We start from the raw sequence: 17,881 nt of genomic DNA, 5'->3' as shown, positions 1-17,881 counted from the left end.
ACTGTGCAGTGTATATATACAGGACAGGAGGAGTGGTACTGTGCAGTGTATATATACAGGACAGGAGGAGTGGTACTGTGCAGTGTATATATACAGGAGGAGTGGTACTGTGCAGTGTATATATACAGGACAGGAGGAGTGGTACTGTGCAGTGTATATATACTGGACAGGAGGAGTGGTACTGTGCAGTGTATATATACAGGACAGGAGGAGTGGTACTGTGCAGTGTATATATACAGGAGGAGTGGTACTGTGCAGTGTATATATACAGGACAGGAGGAGTGGTACTGTGCAGTGTATATATATACAGGACAGGAGGAGTGGTACTGTGCAGTGTATATATATACAGGACAGGAGGAGTGGTACTGTGCAGTGTATATATACAGAACAGGAGGAGTGGTGCTGTGCAGTGTATATATACAGGAGGAGTGGTACTGTGCAGTGTATATATACAGGACAGGAGGAGTGGTACTGTGCAGTGTATATATACAGGACAGGAGGAGTGGTACTGTGCAGTGTATATATACAGGAGGAGTGGTACTGTGCAGTGTATATATACAGGACAGGAGGAGTGGTACTGTGCAGTGTATATATACAGGACAGGAGGAGTGGTACTGTACAGTGTATATATACAGGACAGGAGGAGGGGTACTGTGCAGTGTATATATACAGGACAGGAGGAGTGGTACTGTGCAGTGTATATATACAGGACAGGAGGAGGGGTACTGTGCAGTGTATATATACAGGACAGGAGGAGTGGTACTGTGCAGTGTATATATACAGGACAGGAGGAGTGGTGCTGTGCAGTGTATATATACAGGACAGGAGGAGTGGTACTGTACAGTGTATATATACAGGAGGAGTGGTACTGTGCAGTGTATATATACAGGACAGGAGGAGTGGTACTCTGCAGTGTATATATACAGGACAGGAGGAGTGGTACTCTGCAGTGTATATATACAGGAGGAGGGGTACTGTACAGTGTATATATACAGGACAGGAGGAGTGGTGCTGTGCAGTGTATATATACAGGACAGGAGGAGTGGTACTGTGCAGTGTGTATATACAGGAGGAGTGGCACTGTGCAGTGTATATATACAGGACAGGAGGAGTGGTACTGTGCAGTGTATATATACAGGACAGGAGGAGTGGTACTGTGCAGTGTATATATACAGGTGGAGTGGTATTGTGCAGTGTATATATACAGGACAGGAGGAGTGGTACTGTGCAGTGTATATATACAGGAGGAGTGGTACTGTGCAGTGTATATATACAGGAGGAGTGGTACTGTGCAGTGTATATATACAGGACGAGTGGTACTGTGCAGTGTGTATATATACAGGACAGGAGGAGTGGTACTGTGCAGTGTATATATACAGGACAGGAGGAGTGGTACTGTGCAGTGTATATATACAGGAGGAGTGGTACTGTGCAGTGTATATATACAGGACAGGAGGAGTGGTACTGTGCAGTGTATATATACAGGACAGGAGGAGTGGTACTGTGCAGTGTATATATACAGGAGGAGTGGTACTGTACAGTGTATATATACAGGACAGGAGGAGTGGTACTGTGCAGTGTATATATACAGGACAGGAGGAGTGGTGCTGTGCAGTGTATATATACAGGACAGGAGCAGTGGTGCTGTGCAGTGTATATATACAGGAGGAGTGGTACTGTGCAGTGTATATATACAGGAGGAGTGGTACTGTGCAGTGTATATATACAGGACAGGAGGAGTGGTACTGTGCAGTGTATATATACAGGAGGAGTGGTACTGTGCAGTGTATATATACAGGACAGGAGGAGTGGTACTGTGCAGTGTATATATACAGGAGGAGTGGTGCTGTGCAGTGTATATATACAGGACAGGAGGAGTGGTACTGTGCAGTGTATATATACAGGAGGAGTGGTACTGTGCAGTGTATATATACAGGAGGAGTGGTACTGTACAGTGTATATATACAGGACAGGAGGAGTGGTACTGTGCAGTGTATATATACAGGACAGGAGGAGAGGTACTGTGCAGTGTATATATACAGGAGGAGTGGTACTGTGCAGTGTATATATACAGGACAGGAGGAGTGGTACTGTGCAGTGTATATATATACAGGACAGGAGGAGTGGTACTGTGCAGTGTATATATATACAGGACAGGAGGAGTGGTACTGTGCAGTGTATATATACAGGACAGGAGGAGTGGTACTGTACAGTGTATATATACAGGACAGGAGGAGGGGTACTGTGCAGTGTATATATACAGGACAGGAGGAGTGGTACTGTGCAGTGTATATATACAGGACAGGAGGAGTGGTGCTGTGCAGTGTATATATACAGGACAGGAGGAGTGGTACTGTACAGTGTATATATACAGGAGGAGTGGTACTGTGCAGTGTATATATACAGGACAGGAGGAGTGGTACTCTGCAGTGTATATATACAGGACAGGAGGAGTGGTACTGTGCAGTGTATATATACAGGAGGAGGGGTACTGTACAGTGTATATATACAGGACAGGAGGAGTGGTGCTGTGCAGTGTATATATACAGGACAGGAGGAGTGGTACTGTGCAGTGTATATATACAGGTGGAGTGGTATTGTGCAGTGTATATATACAGGACAGGAGGAGTGGTACTGTGCAGTGTATATATACAGGAGGAGTGGTACTGTGCAGTGTATATATACAGGAGGAGTGGTACTGTGCAGTGTATATATACAGGAGGAGTGGTACTGTGCAGTGTATATATACAGGACGAGTGGTACTGTGCAGTGTGTATATATACAGGACAGGAGGAGTGGTACTGTGCAGTGTATATATACAGGACAGGAGGAGTGGTACTGTGCAGTGTATATATACAGGAGGAGTGGTACTGTGCAGTGTATATATACAGGACAGGAGGAGTGGTACTGTGCAGTGTATATATACAGGAGGAGTGGTACTGTGCAGTGTATATATACAGGACAGGAGGAGTGGTACTGTGCAGTGTATATATACAGGACAGGAGGAGTGGTACTGTGCAGTGTATATATATACAGGACAGGAGGAGTGGTACTGTGCAGTGTATATATATACAGGACAGGAGGAGTGGTACTGTGCAGTGTATATATACAGGACAGGAGGAGTGGTACTGTACAGTGTATATATACAGGACAGGAGGAGCGGTACTGTGCAGTGTATATATATACAGGACAGGAGGAGTGGTACTGTGCAGTGTATATATACAGGACAGGAGGAGTGGTACTGTGCAGTGTATATATACAGGACAGGAGGAGTGGTACTGTACAGTGTATATATACAGGACAGGAGGAGTGGTACTGTACAGTGTATATATACAGGAGGAGTGGTACTGTGCAGTGTATATATACAGGACAGGAGGAGTGGTAATGTACAGTGTATATATACAGGACAGGAGGAGGGGTACTGTGCAGTGTATATATACAGGACAGGAGGAGTGGTACTGTGCAGTGTATATATACAGGACAGGAGGAGTGGTGCTGTGCAGTGTATATATACAGGACAGGAGGAGTGGTACTGTACAGTGTATATATACAGGAGGAGTGGTACTGTGCAGTGTATATATACAGGACAGGAGGAGTGGTACTGTGCAGTGTATATATACAGGAGGAGTGGTACTGTGCAGTGTATATATACAGGACAGGAGGAGTGGTACTGTGCAGTGTATATATATACAGGACAGGAGGAGTGGTACTGTGCAGTGTATATATACAGAACAGGAGGAGTGGTACTGTGCAGTGTATATATACAGGACAGGAGGAGTGGTACTGTACAGTGTATATATACAGGACAGGAGGAGTGGTACTGTGCAGTGTATATATATATACAGGACAGGAGGAGCGGTACTGTGCAGTGTATATATACAGGACAGGAGGAGTGGTACTGTGCAGTGTATATATACAGGACAGGAGGAGTGGTACTGTACAGTGTATATATACAGGACAGGAGGAGCGGTACTGTGCAGTGTATATATATACAGGACAGGAGGAGCGGTACTGTGCAGTGTATATATACAGGACAGGAGGAGTGGTACTCTGCAGTGTATATATACAGGACAGGAGGAGTGGTGCTGTGCAGTGTATATATACAGGACAGGAGGAGTGGTACTGTACAGTGTATATATACAGGAGGAGTGGTACTGTGCAGTGTATATATACAGGACAGGAGGAGTGGTACTGTGCAGTGTATATATACAGGAGGAGTGGTACTGTGCAGTGTATATATACAGGACAGGAGGAGTGGTACTGTGCAGTGTATATATACAGGACAGGAGGAGTGGTACTGTGCAGTGTATATATACAGGACAGGAGGAGTGGTACTGTGCAGTGTATATATACAGGACAGGAGGAGTGGTACTGTGCAGTGTATATATACAGGAGGAGTGGTACTGTGCAGTGTATATACAGGACAGGAGGAGTGGTACTGTGCAGTGTATATATACAGGACAGGAGGAGTGGTACTGTGCAGTGTATATATACAGGACAGGAGGAGTGGTACTGTGCAGTGTATATATACAGGACAGGAGGAGTGGTACTGTGCAGTGTATATATACAGGACAGGAGGAGTGGTACTGTACAGTGTATATATACAGGACAGGAGGAGTGGTACCGTGCAGTGTATATATACAGGAGGAGTGGTACCGTGCAGTGTATATATACAGGACAGGAGGAGTGGTACTGTGCACGGTATATATACAGGACAGGAGGAGTGGTACTGTGCAGTGTATATATACAGGACAGGAGGAGCGGTACTGTGCAGTGTATATATACAGGACAGGAGGAGTGGGACCGTGCAGTGTATATATACAGGACAGGAGGAGTGGTACTGTGCAGTGTATATATACAGGAGGAGTGGTACTGTGCAGTGTATATATACAGGAGGAGTGGTACTGTGCAGTGTATATATACAGGACAGGAGGAGTGGTACTGTGCAGTGTATATATACAGGACAGGAGGAGTGATACTGTGCAGTGTATATATACAGGACAGGAGGAGTGGTACCGTGCAGTGTATATATACAGGACAGGAGGAGCGGTACCGTGCAGTGTATATATACAGGACAGGAGGAGCGGTACCGTGCAGTGTATATATACAGGACAGGAGGAGCGGTACCGTGCAGTGTATATATACAGGACAGGAGGAGCGGTACCGTGCAGTGTATATATACAGGACAGGAGGAGTGGTACCGTGCAGTGTGTATATACAGGACAGGAGGAGTGGTACCGTGCAGTGTGTATATACAGGACAGGAGGAGTGGTACTGTGCAGTGTGTATATACAGGACAGGAGGAGTGGTACTGTGCAGTGTGTATATACAGGACAGGAGGAGTGGTACTGTGCAGTGTGTATATACAGGACAGGAGGAGTGGTACTGTGCAGTGTGTATATACAGGACAGGAGGAGTGGTACTGTGCAGTGTGTATATACAGGACAGGAGGAGTGGTACTGTGCAGTGTGTATATACAGGACAGGAGGAGTGGTACTGTGCAGTGTGTATATACAGGACAGGAGGAGTGGTACTGTGCAGTGTGTATATACAGGACAGGAGGAGTGGTACTGTGCAGTGTGTATATACAGGACAGGAGGAGTGGTACTGTGCAGTGTGTATATACAGGACAGGAGGAGTGGTACTGTGCAGTGTATATATACAGGACAGGAGGAGTGGTACTGTGCAGTGTGTATATACAGGACAGGAGAAGTGGTACCAGGATAGAGCTTTGTGGTAAAGCACATCATTCTATTGTTTACCAAAAACGGATTGAGGTCTACAAAGAAAAGAACACAGAACCCACAGTCAGATATGGTGGAGGGTCAGAGACGTTTTAGGGTTGTTTTGCTGCCTCTGGCACTGGGGGCCTTGACTGTGTGTATGACATTGTGATATCTGCCACCCAGAATCCTTTGGGAATCTTCAATGTAGTGTCCGGTGTCAGAAAGCTGGGTGTGTATCCTAGGTCATGGGTCTTCCAGCAGGACAATGACCCCAAACTTACTTCAAGAAGCCCCCAGAAATGGATGAAAACAAAGCGCTGGAGAAGTGGAAGCAATGAGTCCGGATGTAAATCCCATTGATCACCTGTGGAGAGATCTTACAATTACTGTCGGGAGAAGACGTCTTCACATACAAGACCCCGGCTGAGGAGGAAGAAGAGTCCAAGACCCCGGCTGAGGAGGAAGAAGAGTCCAAGACTCCCCGGCTGAGGAGGAAGAAGAGTCCAAGACTCCCCGGCTGAGGAGGAAGAAGAGTCCAAGACTCCCCGGCTGAGGAGGAAGAAGAGTCCAAGACTCCCCGGCTGAGGAGGAAGAAGAGTCCAAGACTCCCCGGCTGAGGAGGAAGAAGAGTCCAAGACTCCCCGGCTGAGGAGGAAGAAGAGTCCAAGACTCCCCGGCTGAGGAGGAAGAAGAGTCCAAGACTCCCCGGCTGAGGAGGAAGAAGAGTCCAAGACTCCCCGGCTGAGGAGGAAGAAGAGTCCAAGACTCCCCGGCTGAGGAGGAAGAAGAGTCCAAGACTCCCCGGCTGAGGAGGAAGAAGAGTCCAAGACTCCCCGGCTGAGGAGGAAGAAGAGTCCAAGACTCCCCGGCTGAGGAGGAAGAAGAGTCCAAGACTCCCCGGCTGAGGAGGAAGAAGAGTCCAAGACTCCCCGGCTGAGGAGGAAGAAGAGTCCAAGACTCCCCGGCTGAGGAGGAAGAAGAGTCCAAGACTCCCCGGCTGAGGAGGAAGAAGAGTCCAAGACCCCCGGCTGAGGAGGAAGAAGAGTCCAAGACCCCCGGCTGAGGAGGAAGAAGAGTCCAAGACCCCGGCTGAGGAGGAAGAAGAGTCCAAGACTCCCCGGCTGAGGAGGAAGAAGAGTCCAAGACTCCCCGGCTGAGGAGGAAGAAGAGTCCAAGACCCCCGGCTCAGGAGGAAGAAGAGTCCAAGACCCCCGGCTGAGGAGGAAGAAGAGTCCAAGACTCCCCGGCTGAGGAGGAAGAAGAGTCCAAGACCCCCGGCTGAGGAGGAAGAAGAGTCCAAGACCCCGGCTGAGGAGGAAGAAGAGTCCAAGACTCCCCGGCTGAGGAGGAAGAAGAGTCCAAGACCCCCGGCTCAGGAGGAAGAAGAGTCCAAGACCCCCGGCTGAGGAGGAAGAAGAGTCCAAGACTCCCCGGCTGAGGAGGAAGAAGAGTCCAAGACTCCCCGGCTGAGGAGGAAGAAGAGTCCAAGACCCCCGGCTGAGGAGGAAGAAGAGTCCAAGACCCCCGGCTCAGGAGGAAGAAGCTGATGGTTATAGGAGGCGACTGATCGCAGGGATTTATTCCAAAGGGCGCAACCAAATAATAAGGAGGGGAAACAATTTTCTCCGGCTCATTTTTGGGTGAAATTAGGTCAAATTTGCTATTTTTCTGCAGTTTTTTGCGTTGCTCCAATACACAAAGGAAATAAACCTGTGTATAACATGTGATAATGGTGTGTATATATATATATATGTGTCAGTAGATAACTATGTGGATCAGATTCCGGCTCGGACGTCTCAGCTGATGTAAATGTCGTCTTTCCGCTGATAATTAGATGTTGTTCTTCCGGATACAGATCCTTCCGGCTCCTCGTTAATGGCTGACTCTCCTCCATTGTTCACAGCAGATGATGCTTTGTATACATTGTAACAATTACTGGAACAGTCACAGCAGCACAGAGTATTTTTGGAGAGGGGGAGGGGGACACTAAACCAATGCGGCGGTGATTTCAGTTTCAGATGACTGAGGCGGCGTCCTCACCTACATACGTCTGGATATCGTCATACACAGAATGTAGGGCGCAGGAAGGGTTAATAATGCGTCAGAGACCGGACGGGACCCGAGGAGAAGGAAGAAAATCCCGAGGAGCCGCAGACTCCGCTCCACAGCCCGAGGCGAGGGGCGGCTGAAGATCTGTTTATCCTGAATAAAATGCTAAAAGTACAGTGAAGACTGACATACAGCAGATTCATTCACTCTGTAGGGTGAGAGGCGAGCGGAGAATACTGGGGGTCCCCCTGAGCTGGTGGAGACAGGTGGAGGGATCGGTGTGGGGGAGGGGGTGAGTATAGAATACTGGGGGTCCCCCTGAGCTGGTGGAGACAAGTGGAGGAATCGGTGTGGGGGAAGGGGAGCGTGCAGAATACTGGGGGTCCCTATGAGCTGGTGGAGACAGGTGGAGGGATTGATGGGGGGGGGGGGGGTGCGTATAGAATACTGGGGGTCCCTCAGAGCTGGTGGAGACAGGTGGAGGGATCGGTGTGGGGGAGGGAGTGCAGGCAGAATACTGGGGGTCCCTCTGAGCTGGTGGAGACAGGTGGAGGGATCGGTGTGGGGGACAGAGTGCAGGCAGAATACTGGGGGTCCCTCTGAGCTGGTGGAGACAGGTGGAGGGATCGGTGTGGGGGAGGGGGCGAGTATAGAATACTGGGGGTCCCTCTGAGCTGGTGGAGACAGGTGGAGGGATCGGTGTGGGGGACAGAGTGCAGGCAGAATACTGGGGGTCCCTCTGAGCTGGTGGAGACAGGTGGAGGGATTGATGGGGGGGGGGTGCGTATAGAATACTGGGGTCCCTCTGAGCTGGTGGAGACAGGTGGAGGGATCGGTGTGGGGGAGGGAGTGCAGGCAGAATACTGGGGGTCCCTCTGAGCTGGTGGAGACAGGTGGAGGGATTGATGGGGGGGGGGTGCGTATAGAATACTGGGGTCCCTCTGAGCTGGTGGAGACAGGTGGAGGGATCGGTGTGGGGGACAGAGTGCAGGCAGAATACTGGGGGTCCCTCTGAGCTGGTGGAGACAGGTGGAGGGATTGATGGGGGGGGGTGCGTATAGAATACTGGGGTCCCTCTGAGCTGGTGGAGACAGGTGGAGGGATCGGTGTGGGGGAGGGAGTGCAGGCAGAATACTGGGGGTCCCTCTGAGCTGGTGGAGACAGGTGGAGGGATTGATTGGGGGGTGGGGTGCGTATAGAATACTGGGGGTCCCTCAGAGCTGGTGGAGACAGGTGGAGGGATCGGTGTGGGCGAGGGGGTGCAGGCAGAATACTGGGGGTCCCCCTGAGCTGGTGGAGACAGGTGGAGGGATTGCATATAGAATACTGGGGGTCCCTCTGAGCTGGTGGAGACAGGTGGAGGAATCGGTGTGGGGGAGGGGATGCATACAGAATGGAGGTGGAGGTCTCGGACCACTTTTTGCACCGTACAACGCCTCAGTCTCGCGCTCGGTCGTTCGCAGGTTGGGGGATTCGGCTCTCGGACCCCAATGTCGTGTAACAATCAGGATTTATGACGGGAGAATCACCGGCACGACCGGCTGATGGCGCCAACCTGGAGGCCGGGAGAACATTCCCTAAATGACAAACACCAGAAAGTCTCAGGGGTAAAGACTCTATTCCCCCATCGGTCACATCCTCCACCGCTGCCATCACCGGCCGCCGTCCTGCGCTCCGCGCTCGCTGACATCTGCCAGTCCCGCCGTCACCCGGTCTCTGCGCCAGACGACCTCCGCCAACCCGTCCAGCAGCGGAGCAGCTTCTGCCAGCTCTGCGCGCCCATCCCCGGCCCGAGGACCGCTGCCGCTTCTCACCCGCATGACCGGCAGCTGCCACGTCTCCTGGAAGTCCCGGATGTCCTGCTCGGTCACGTCCGTGTGCATGAACTGGTCCAGTCTGGGAGGTGGGGGGTTAAGGAATAAATCTGCCCCCGGTGTGAAGACTTGTGCACGGCCCACTCCTCGCTCTGTGTGGAAGGATACTTGGTGCCGATCACCACGCGCGCCGCCGTCTCTTCTGGGCTCAGCGTCCGGGAGATCAGGGCCGGCACGTCCTCGAAGGAGGAGCGGTCAGTGAAGGAGAAGAGGAAGAGGACGGCGTCGGTATTCTCCTTACAGGCCTGCGGAGAAAGAGTCGCATCATCCACCGTCAGTCTGACACAGCGGAGCACAACCCTCACCATCCGCTCGGCCCAGCGGCACCACCTACAGGCAGAATGTGGTCAAACTTCTTCAGCGCAGACTCCCCACAATCCCAGAAATGAAAGGCGAAAACAACGGGGCGGCCGCTGTCTGCGGGACGAACCGGCCAATACACGCAGGACGTCTGGATCCCTGAGAGGAAACGGGACAGATTAGAAGCAGCCAGAACGAGCCAAGCTGCAGTGTAAAGCATGGCGGAGGGACAGAGCAGTGCCCAGAGCCTCTGAGGAGCAGAAGGTCAATTACAGACTGTAAAGATGGCGCACAACTGAGCACGCAACTTTTATCAATGGGGACAGGGCGGTACGAGACCCCGATCCATCACCTGCGTCGTCCAGACCTCACCTGTGGTCTCATGGTGCACGGGGGTCTCCTCCAATCCACAGAGTTTAGCAACCAGAGACGTCTTCCCGACACCACTTTTCCCAGAGACAAAGATTTTGTAGGTGGCGACATCAGCGGGAAACTGCGGGGGGAGAACCGGCCCCTCGATCAGCCCTGTGCAAATACACACAACGGGGTCACCAAAGAAACCACCACACCGGCCAGCAGGGGGCGGTGCGGAGATAATACAGGAGATCACACAGGGACCAGCAGAGGGCGGTGCGGAGATAATACAGGAGGTGTAATATCACACAGAGACCAGCAGAGGGCGGTGCGGAGATAATACAGGAGGTGTAATATCACACAGGGACTAGCAGAGGGCGGTGCGGAGATAATACAGATGTAATATCACACAGTGACCAGCAGGGGACAGTGCGGAGATAATACAGTAGATCACACAGTGACCAGCAGGGGACAGTGCGGAGATAATACAGTAGATCACACAGTGACCAGCAGGGGACAGTGCGGAGATAATACAGTAGATTACACAGGGACCAGCAGAGGGCGGTGCGGAGATAATACAGGAGGTGTAATATCACACAGGGACCAGCAGAGGGCGGTGCGGAGATAATACAGGAGATGTAATATCACACAGGGACCAGCAGAGGGCAGTGCAGAGATAATACAGGAGATGTAATATCACACAGGGACCAGCAGAGGGCGGTGCGGAGATAATACAGGAGATGTAATATCACACAGGGACCAGCAGAGGGCGGTGCGGAGATAATACAGGAGATGTAATATCACACAGGGACCAGCAGAGGGCAGTGCAGAGATAATACAGGAGATGTAATATCACACAGGGACCAGCAGAGGGCGGTGCGGAGATAATACAGGAGGTGTAATATCACACAGGGACCAGCACAGGGCGGTGCGAAGATAATACAGGAGATGTAATATCACACAGAGACCAGCAGAGGGCGGTGCGGAGATAATACAGGAGGTGTAATATCACACAGGGACCAGCAGAGGGCGGTGCGGAGATAATACAGGAGATGTAATATCACACAGGGACCAGCAGAGGGCGGTGCGGAGATAATACAGGAGATGTAATATCACACAGAGACCAGCAGAGGGCGGTGCGGAGATAATACAGGAGGTGTAATATCACACAGGGACCAGCAGAGGGCGGTGCGGAGATAATACAGGAGATGTAATATCACACAAGGACCAGCAGAGGGCAGTGCGGAGATAATACAGGAGATGTAATATCACACAGGGACCAGCAGAGGGCGGTGCGGAGATAATACAGGAGATGTAATATCACACAGGGACCAGCAGAGGGCGGTGCGGAGATAATACAGGAGGTGTAATATCACACAGGGACCAGCAGAGGGCGGTGCGGAGATAATACAGGAGATGTAATATCACACAGGGACCAGCAGAGGGCAGTGCGGAGATAATACAGGAGATGTAATATCACACAGGGACCAGCAGAGGGCGGTGCGGAGATAATACAGGAGATGTAATATCACACAGGGACCAGCAGAGGGCGGTGCGGAGATAATACAGGAGATGTAATATCACACAGGGACCAGCAGAGGGCGGTGCGGAGATAATACAGGAGATGTAATATCACACAGGGACCAGCAGAGGGCGGTGCGGAGATAATACAGGAGGTGTAATATCACACAGAGACCAGCAGAGGGCGGTGCGGAGATAATACAGGAGGTGTAATATCACACAGGGACCAGCAGAGGGCGGTGCGGAGATAATACAGGAGATGTAATATCACACAGGGACCAGCAGGGGAGAGTGCGGAGATAATACAGGAGATCACACAGGGACCAGCAGAGGGCGGTGCGGAGATAATACAGGAGATGTAATATCACACAGGGACCAGCAGAGGGCAGTGCGGAGATAATACAGGAGATGTAATATCACACAGGGACCAGCAGAGGGCGGTGCAGAGATAATACAGGAGGTTTAATATCACACAGGAACCAGCAGAGGGCGGTGCGGAGATAATATAGGAGATGTAATATCACACAGGGACCAGCAGGGGACAGTGCGGAGATAATACAGGAGATGTAATATCACACAGGGACCAGCAGAGGACAGTGCAGAGATAATACAGGAGATGTAATATCACACAGGGACCAGCAGAGGGCGGTGCGGAGATAATATAGGAGATGTAATATCACACAGGGACCAGCAGAGGGCAGTGTGGAGATAATACAGGAGATGTAATATCACAAAGGGACCAGCAGAGGGCGGTGCGGAGATAATACAGGAGATGTAATATCACACAGGGACCAGCAGAGGGCAGTGCGGAGATAATACAGGAGATGTAATATCACACAGGGACCAGCAGGGGGCGGTGCGGAGATAATACAGGAGATCACACAGGGACCAGCAGAGGGCGGTGCGGAGATAATACAGCAGATGTAATATCACACAGGGACCAGCAGAGGGCAGTGCGGAGATAATACAGGAGATGTAATATCACACAGGGACCAGCAGAGGGCAGTGCGGAGATAATTCAGGAGATCACACAGGGACCAGCAGAGGGCAGTGCGGAGATAATACAGGAGATGTAATATCACACAGGGACCAGCAGAGGGCAGTGCGGAGATAATACAGGAGATGTAATATCACAAAGGGACCAGCAGAGGGCAGTGCGGAGATAATACAGGAGATGTAATATCACACAGGGACCAGCAGAGGGCGGTGCGGAGATAATACAGGAGATGTAATATCACAGGGACCAGCAGGGGGCGGTGCAGAGATAATACAGGAGATGTAATATCACACAGAGACCAGCAGAGGGCGGTGCAGAGATAATACAGGAGATGTAATATCACACAGAGACCAGCAGAGGGCGGTGCGGAGATAATACAGGAGGTGTAATATCACACAGGGACCAGCAGAGGGCGGTGCGGAGATAATACAGGAGATGTAATATCACACAGGGACCAGCAGAGGGCGGTGCGGAGATAATACAGGAGATGTAATATCACACAGAGACCAGCAGAGGGCGGTGCGGAGATAATACAGGAGGTGTAATATCACACAGGGACCAGCAGAGGGCGGTGCGGAGATAATACAGGAGATGTAATATCACACAAGGACCAGCAGAGGGCAGTGCGGAGATAATACAGGAGATGTAATATCACACAGGGACCAGCAGAGGGCGGTGCGGAGATAATACAGGAGATGTAATATCACACAGGGACCAGCAGAGGGCGGTGCGGAGATAATACAGGAGGTGTAATATCACACAGGGACCAGCAGAGGGCAGTGCGGAGATAATACAGGAGATGTAATATCACACAGGGACCAGCAGAGGGCGGTGCGGAGATAATACAGGAGATGTAATATCACACAGGGACCAGCAGAGGGCGGTGCGGAGATAATACAGGAGATGTAATATCACACAGGGACCAGCAGAGGGCAGTGCAGAGATAATACAGGAGATGTAATATCACACAGGGACCAGCAGAGGGCGGTGCGGAGATAATACAGGAGATGTAATATCACACAGGGACCAGCAGAGGGCGGTGCGGAGATAATACAGGAGGTGTAATATCACACAGAGACCAGCAGAGGGCGGTGCGGAGATAATACAGGAGGTGTAATATCACACAGGGACCAGCAGAGGGCGGTGCGGAGATAATACAGGAGATGTAATATCACACAGGGACCAGCAGGGGAGAGTGCGGAGATAATACAGGAGAACACACAGGGACCAGCAGAGGGCAGTGCGGAGATAATACAGGAGATGTAATATCACACAGGGACCAGCAGAGGGCGGTGCGGAGATAATATAGGAGATGTAATATCACACAGGGACCAGCAGGGGACAGTGCGGAGATAATACAGGAGATGTAATATCACACAGGGACCAGCAGAGGACAGTGCAGAGATAATACAGGAGATGTAATATCACACAGGGACCAGCAGAGGGCGGTGCGGAGATAATATAGGAGATGTAATATCACACAGGGACCAGCAGAGGGCAGTGTGGAGATAATACAGGAGATGTAATATCACAAAGGGACCAGCAGAGGGCGGTGCGGAGATAATACAGGAGATGTAATATCACACAGGGACCAGCAGAGGGCAGTGCGGAGATAATACAGGAGATGTAATATCACACAGGGACCAGCAGGGGGCGGTGCGGAGATAATACAGGAGATCACACAGGGACCAGCAGAGGGCGGTGCGGAGATAATACAGCAGATGTAATATCACACAGGGACCAGCAGAGGGCAGTGCGGAGATAATACAGGAGATGTAATATCACACAGGGACCAGCAGAGGGCAGTGCGGAGATAATACAGGAGATCACACAGGGACCAGCAGAGGGCAGTGCGGAGATAATACAGGAGATGTAATATCACACAGGGACCAGCAGAGGGCAGTGCGGAGATAATACAGGAGATGTAATATCACAAAGGGACCAGCAGAGGGCAGTGCGGAGATAATACAGGAGATGTAATATCACACAGGGACCAGCAGAGGGCGGTGCGGAGATAATACAGGAGATGTAATATCACAGGGACCAGCAGGGGGCGGTGCAGAGATAATACAGGAGATGTAATATCACACAGGGACCAGCAGAGGGCGGTGCGGAGATAATACAGGAGATGTAATATCACACAGGGACGGGCAGAGGGCGGTGCGGAGATAATACAGGAGATGTAATATCACACAGGGACGGGCAGAGGGCGGTGCGGAGATAATACAGGAGATGTAATATCACACAGGGACGGGCAGAGGGCGGTGCGGAGATAATACAGGAGATGTAATATCACACAGGGACCAGCAGAGGACGGTGCAGAGATAATACAGGAGGTGTAATATCACACAGGAACCAGCAGAGGGCGGTGCTGAGATAATACAGGAGATGTAATATCACACAGGGACCAGCAGGGGACAGTGCGGAGATAATACAGGAGATCACACAGGGACCAGCAGAGGGCAGTGCGGAGATAATACAGGAGATGTAATATCACACAGGGACCAGCAGAGGGCGGTGCAGAGATAATACAGGAGGTGTAATATCACACAGGAACCAGCAGAGGGCGGTCAGGAGATAATATAGGAGATGTAATATCACACAGGGACCAGCAGGGGACAGTGCGGAGATAATACAGGAGATCACACAGGGACCAGCAGAGGGCAGTGCGGAGATAATACAGGAGATGTAATATCACACAGGGACCAGCAGAGGGCAGTGCGGAGATAATACAGGAGATGTAATTTCACAAAGGGACCAGCAGAAGGCGGTGCGGAGATCATACAGGAGATGTAATATCACACAGGGACCAGCAGAGGGCAGTGCGGAGATAATACAGGAGATGTAATATCACACAGGGACCAGCAGGGGGCGGTGCGGAGATAATACAGGAGATCACACAGGGACCAGCAGAGGGCGGTGCGGAGATAATACAGAAGATGTAATATCACACAGGGACCAGCAGAGGGCGGTGCGGAGATAATACAGGAGATGTAATATCACACAGGGACCAGCAGAGGGCAGTGCGGAGATAATACAGGAGATGTAATATCACACAGGGACCAGCAGGGGACAGTGCGGAGATAATACAGGAGATCACACAGGGACCAGCAGAGGGCAGTGCGGAGATAATACAAGAGATGTAATATCACACAGGGACCAGCAGAGGGCAGTGCGGAGATAATACAGGAGATGTAATATCACACAGGGACCAGCAGAGGGCAGTGCGGAGATAATACAGGAGATGTAATATCACACAGGGACCAGCAGAGGGCAGTGCGGAGATAATACAGGAGATGTAATATCACACAGGGACCAGCAGAGGGCGGTGCGGAGATAATACAGGAGATGTAATATCACACAGGGACCAGCAGAGGGCGGTGCGGAGATAATACAGGAGATGTAATATCACACAGAGACGGGCAGAGGGCGGTGCGGAGATAATACAGGAGATGTAATATCACACAGAGACGGGCAGAGGGCGGTGCGGAGATAATACAGGAGATGTAATATCACACAGGGACGGGCAGAGGGCAGTGCGGAGATAATACAGGAGATGTAATATCACACAGGGACAGGCAGAGGGCGGTGCGGAGATAATACAGGAGATCACACAGGGACCAGCAGAGGGCGGTGCGGAGATAATACAGGAGATCACACAGGGACCAGCAGAGGGCAGTGCGGAGATAATACAGGAGATCACACAGGGACCAGCAGAGGGCGGTGCGGAGATAATACAGGAGATCACACAGGGACCAGCAGAGGGCAGTGCGGAGATAATACAGGAGATGTAATATCACACAGGGACCAGCAGAGGGCAGTGCGGAGATAATACAGGAGATGTAATATCACACAGGGACCAGCAGAGGGCGGTGCGGAGATAATACAGGAGATGTAATATCACACAGGGACCAGCAGAGGGCGGTGCGGAGATAATACAGGAGATGTAATATCACACAGGGACCAGCAGAGGGCAGTGCGGAGATAATACAGGAGATGTAATATCACAAAGGGACCAGCAGAGGGCAGTGCGGAGATAATACAGGAGATGTAATATCACACAGGGACCAGCAGAGGGCGGTGCGGAGATAATACAGGAGATGTAATATCACACAGGGACCAGCAGAGGGCAGTGCGGAGATAATACAGGAGATGTAATATCACAGGGACCAGCAGGGGGCGGTGCAGAGATAATACAGGAGATGTAATATCACACAGGGACCAGCAGAGGGCGGTGCGGAGATAATACAGGAGATGTAATATCACACCGGCCAGCAGAGGGCGGTGTGGAGATAATACAGGAGATGTAATATCACACAGGGACCAGCAGGGGGCAGTGCGGAGATAATACAGGAGATCACACAGGGACCAGCAGAGGGCGGTGCGGAGATAATACAGGAGATCACACAGGGACCAGCAGAGGGCAGTGCGGAGATTATACAGGAGATGTAATATCACACAGGGACCAGCAGAGGGCGGTGCGGAGATAATACAGGAGATGTAATACCACACAGGGACCAGCAGAGGGCGGTGCGGAGATAATACAGGAGATGTAATATCACACAGGGACCAGCAGAGGGCGGTGCGGAGATAATACAGGAGATGTAATATCACACAGGGACCAGCAGAGGGCAGTGCGGAGATAATACAGGAGATGTAATATCACACAGGGACCAGCAGAGGACAGTGCAGAGATAATACAGGAGATCACACAGGGACCAGCAGAGGGCGGTGCGGAGATAATACAGGAGATCACACAGGGACCAGCAGAGGGCAGTGCGGAGATAATACAGGAGATGTAATATCACACAGGGACCAGCAGAGGGCGGTGCGGAGATAATACAGGAGATGTAATACCACACAGGGACCAGCAGAGGGCGGTGCGGAGATAATACAGGAGATGTAATATCACACAGGGACCAGCAGAGGGCGGTGCGGAGATAATACAGGAGATGTAATATCACACAGGGACCAGCAGAGGGCAGTGCGGAGATAATACAGGAGATGTAATATCACACAGGGACCAGCAGAGGGCAGTGCAGAGATAATACAGGAGATGT

General features: G+C 51.2%; 1 protein-coding gene across 1 annotated transcript; it reads right to left on the bottom strand.

The window, feature by feature from the left end:
- Nucleotides 1-7,907: 7,907 nt before the first annotated feature.
- On the bottom strand, nt 7,908-10,474 carry LOC141246835 (ciliogenesis and planar polarity effector 2-like; the record flags this gene model as incomplete). The annotated part of the gene is made up of 4 exons (XM_073669156.1): nt 7,908-9,671; nt 9,758-9,894; nt 9,984-10,108; nt 10,322-10,474. Coding segments are annotated over 4 exons (659 nt in total), but the record flags the coding sequence as incomplete, so codon positions are not given.
- Nucleotides 10,475-17,881: the final 7,407 nt, after the last annotated feature.

The sequence above is a fragment of the Phyllobates terribilis genome, unplaced genomic scaffold (assembly GCF_046119375.1).
Source record: "Phyllobates terribilis strain yellow unplaced genomic scaffold, ASM4611937v1 Scaffold_2638__1_contigs__length_116883, whole genome shotgun sequence".
NCBI lineage: Eukaryota > Metazoa > Chordata > Amphibia > Anura > Dendrobatidae > Phyllobates > Phyllobates terribilis.
This window is presented reverse-complemented; position numbering and strand designations above follow the sequence as displayed.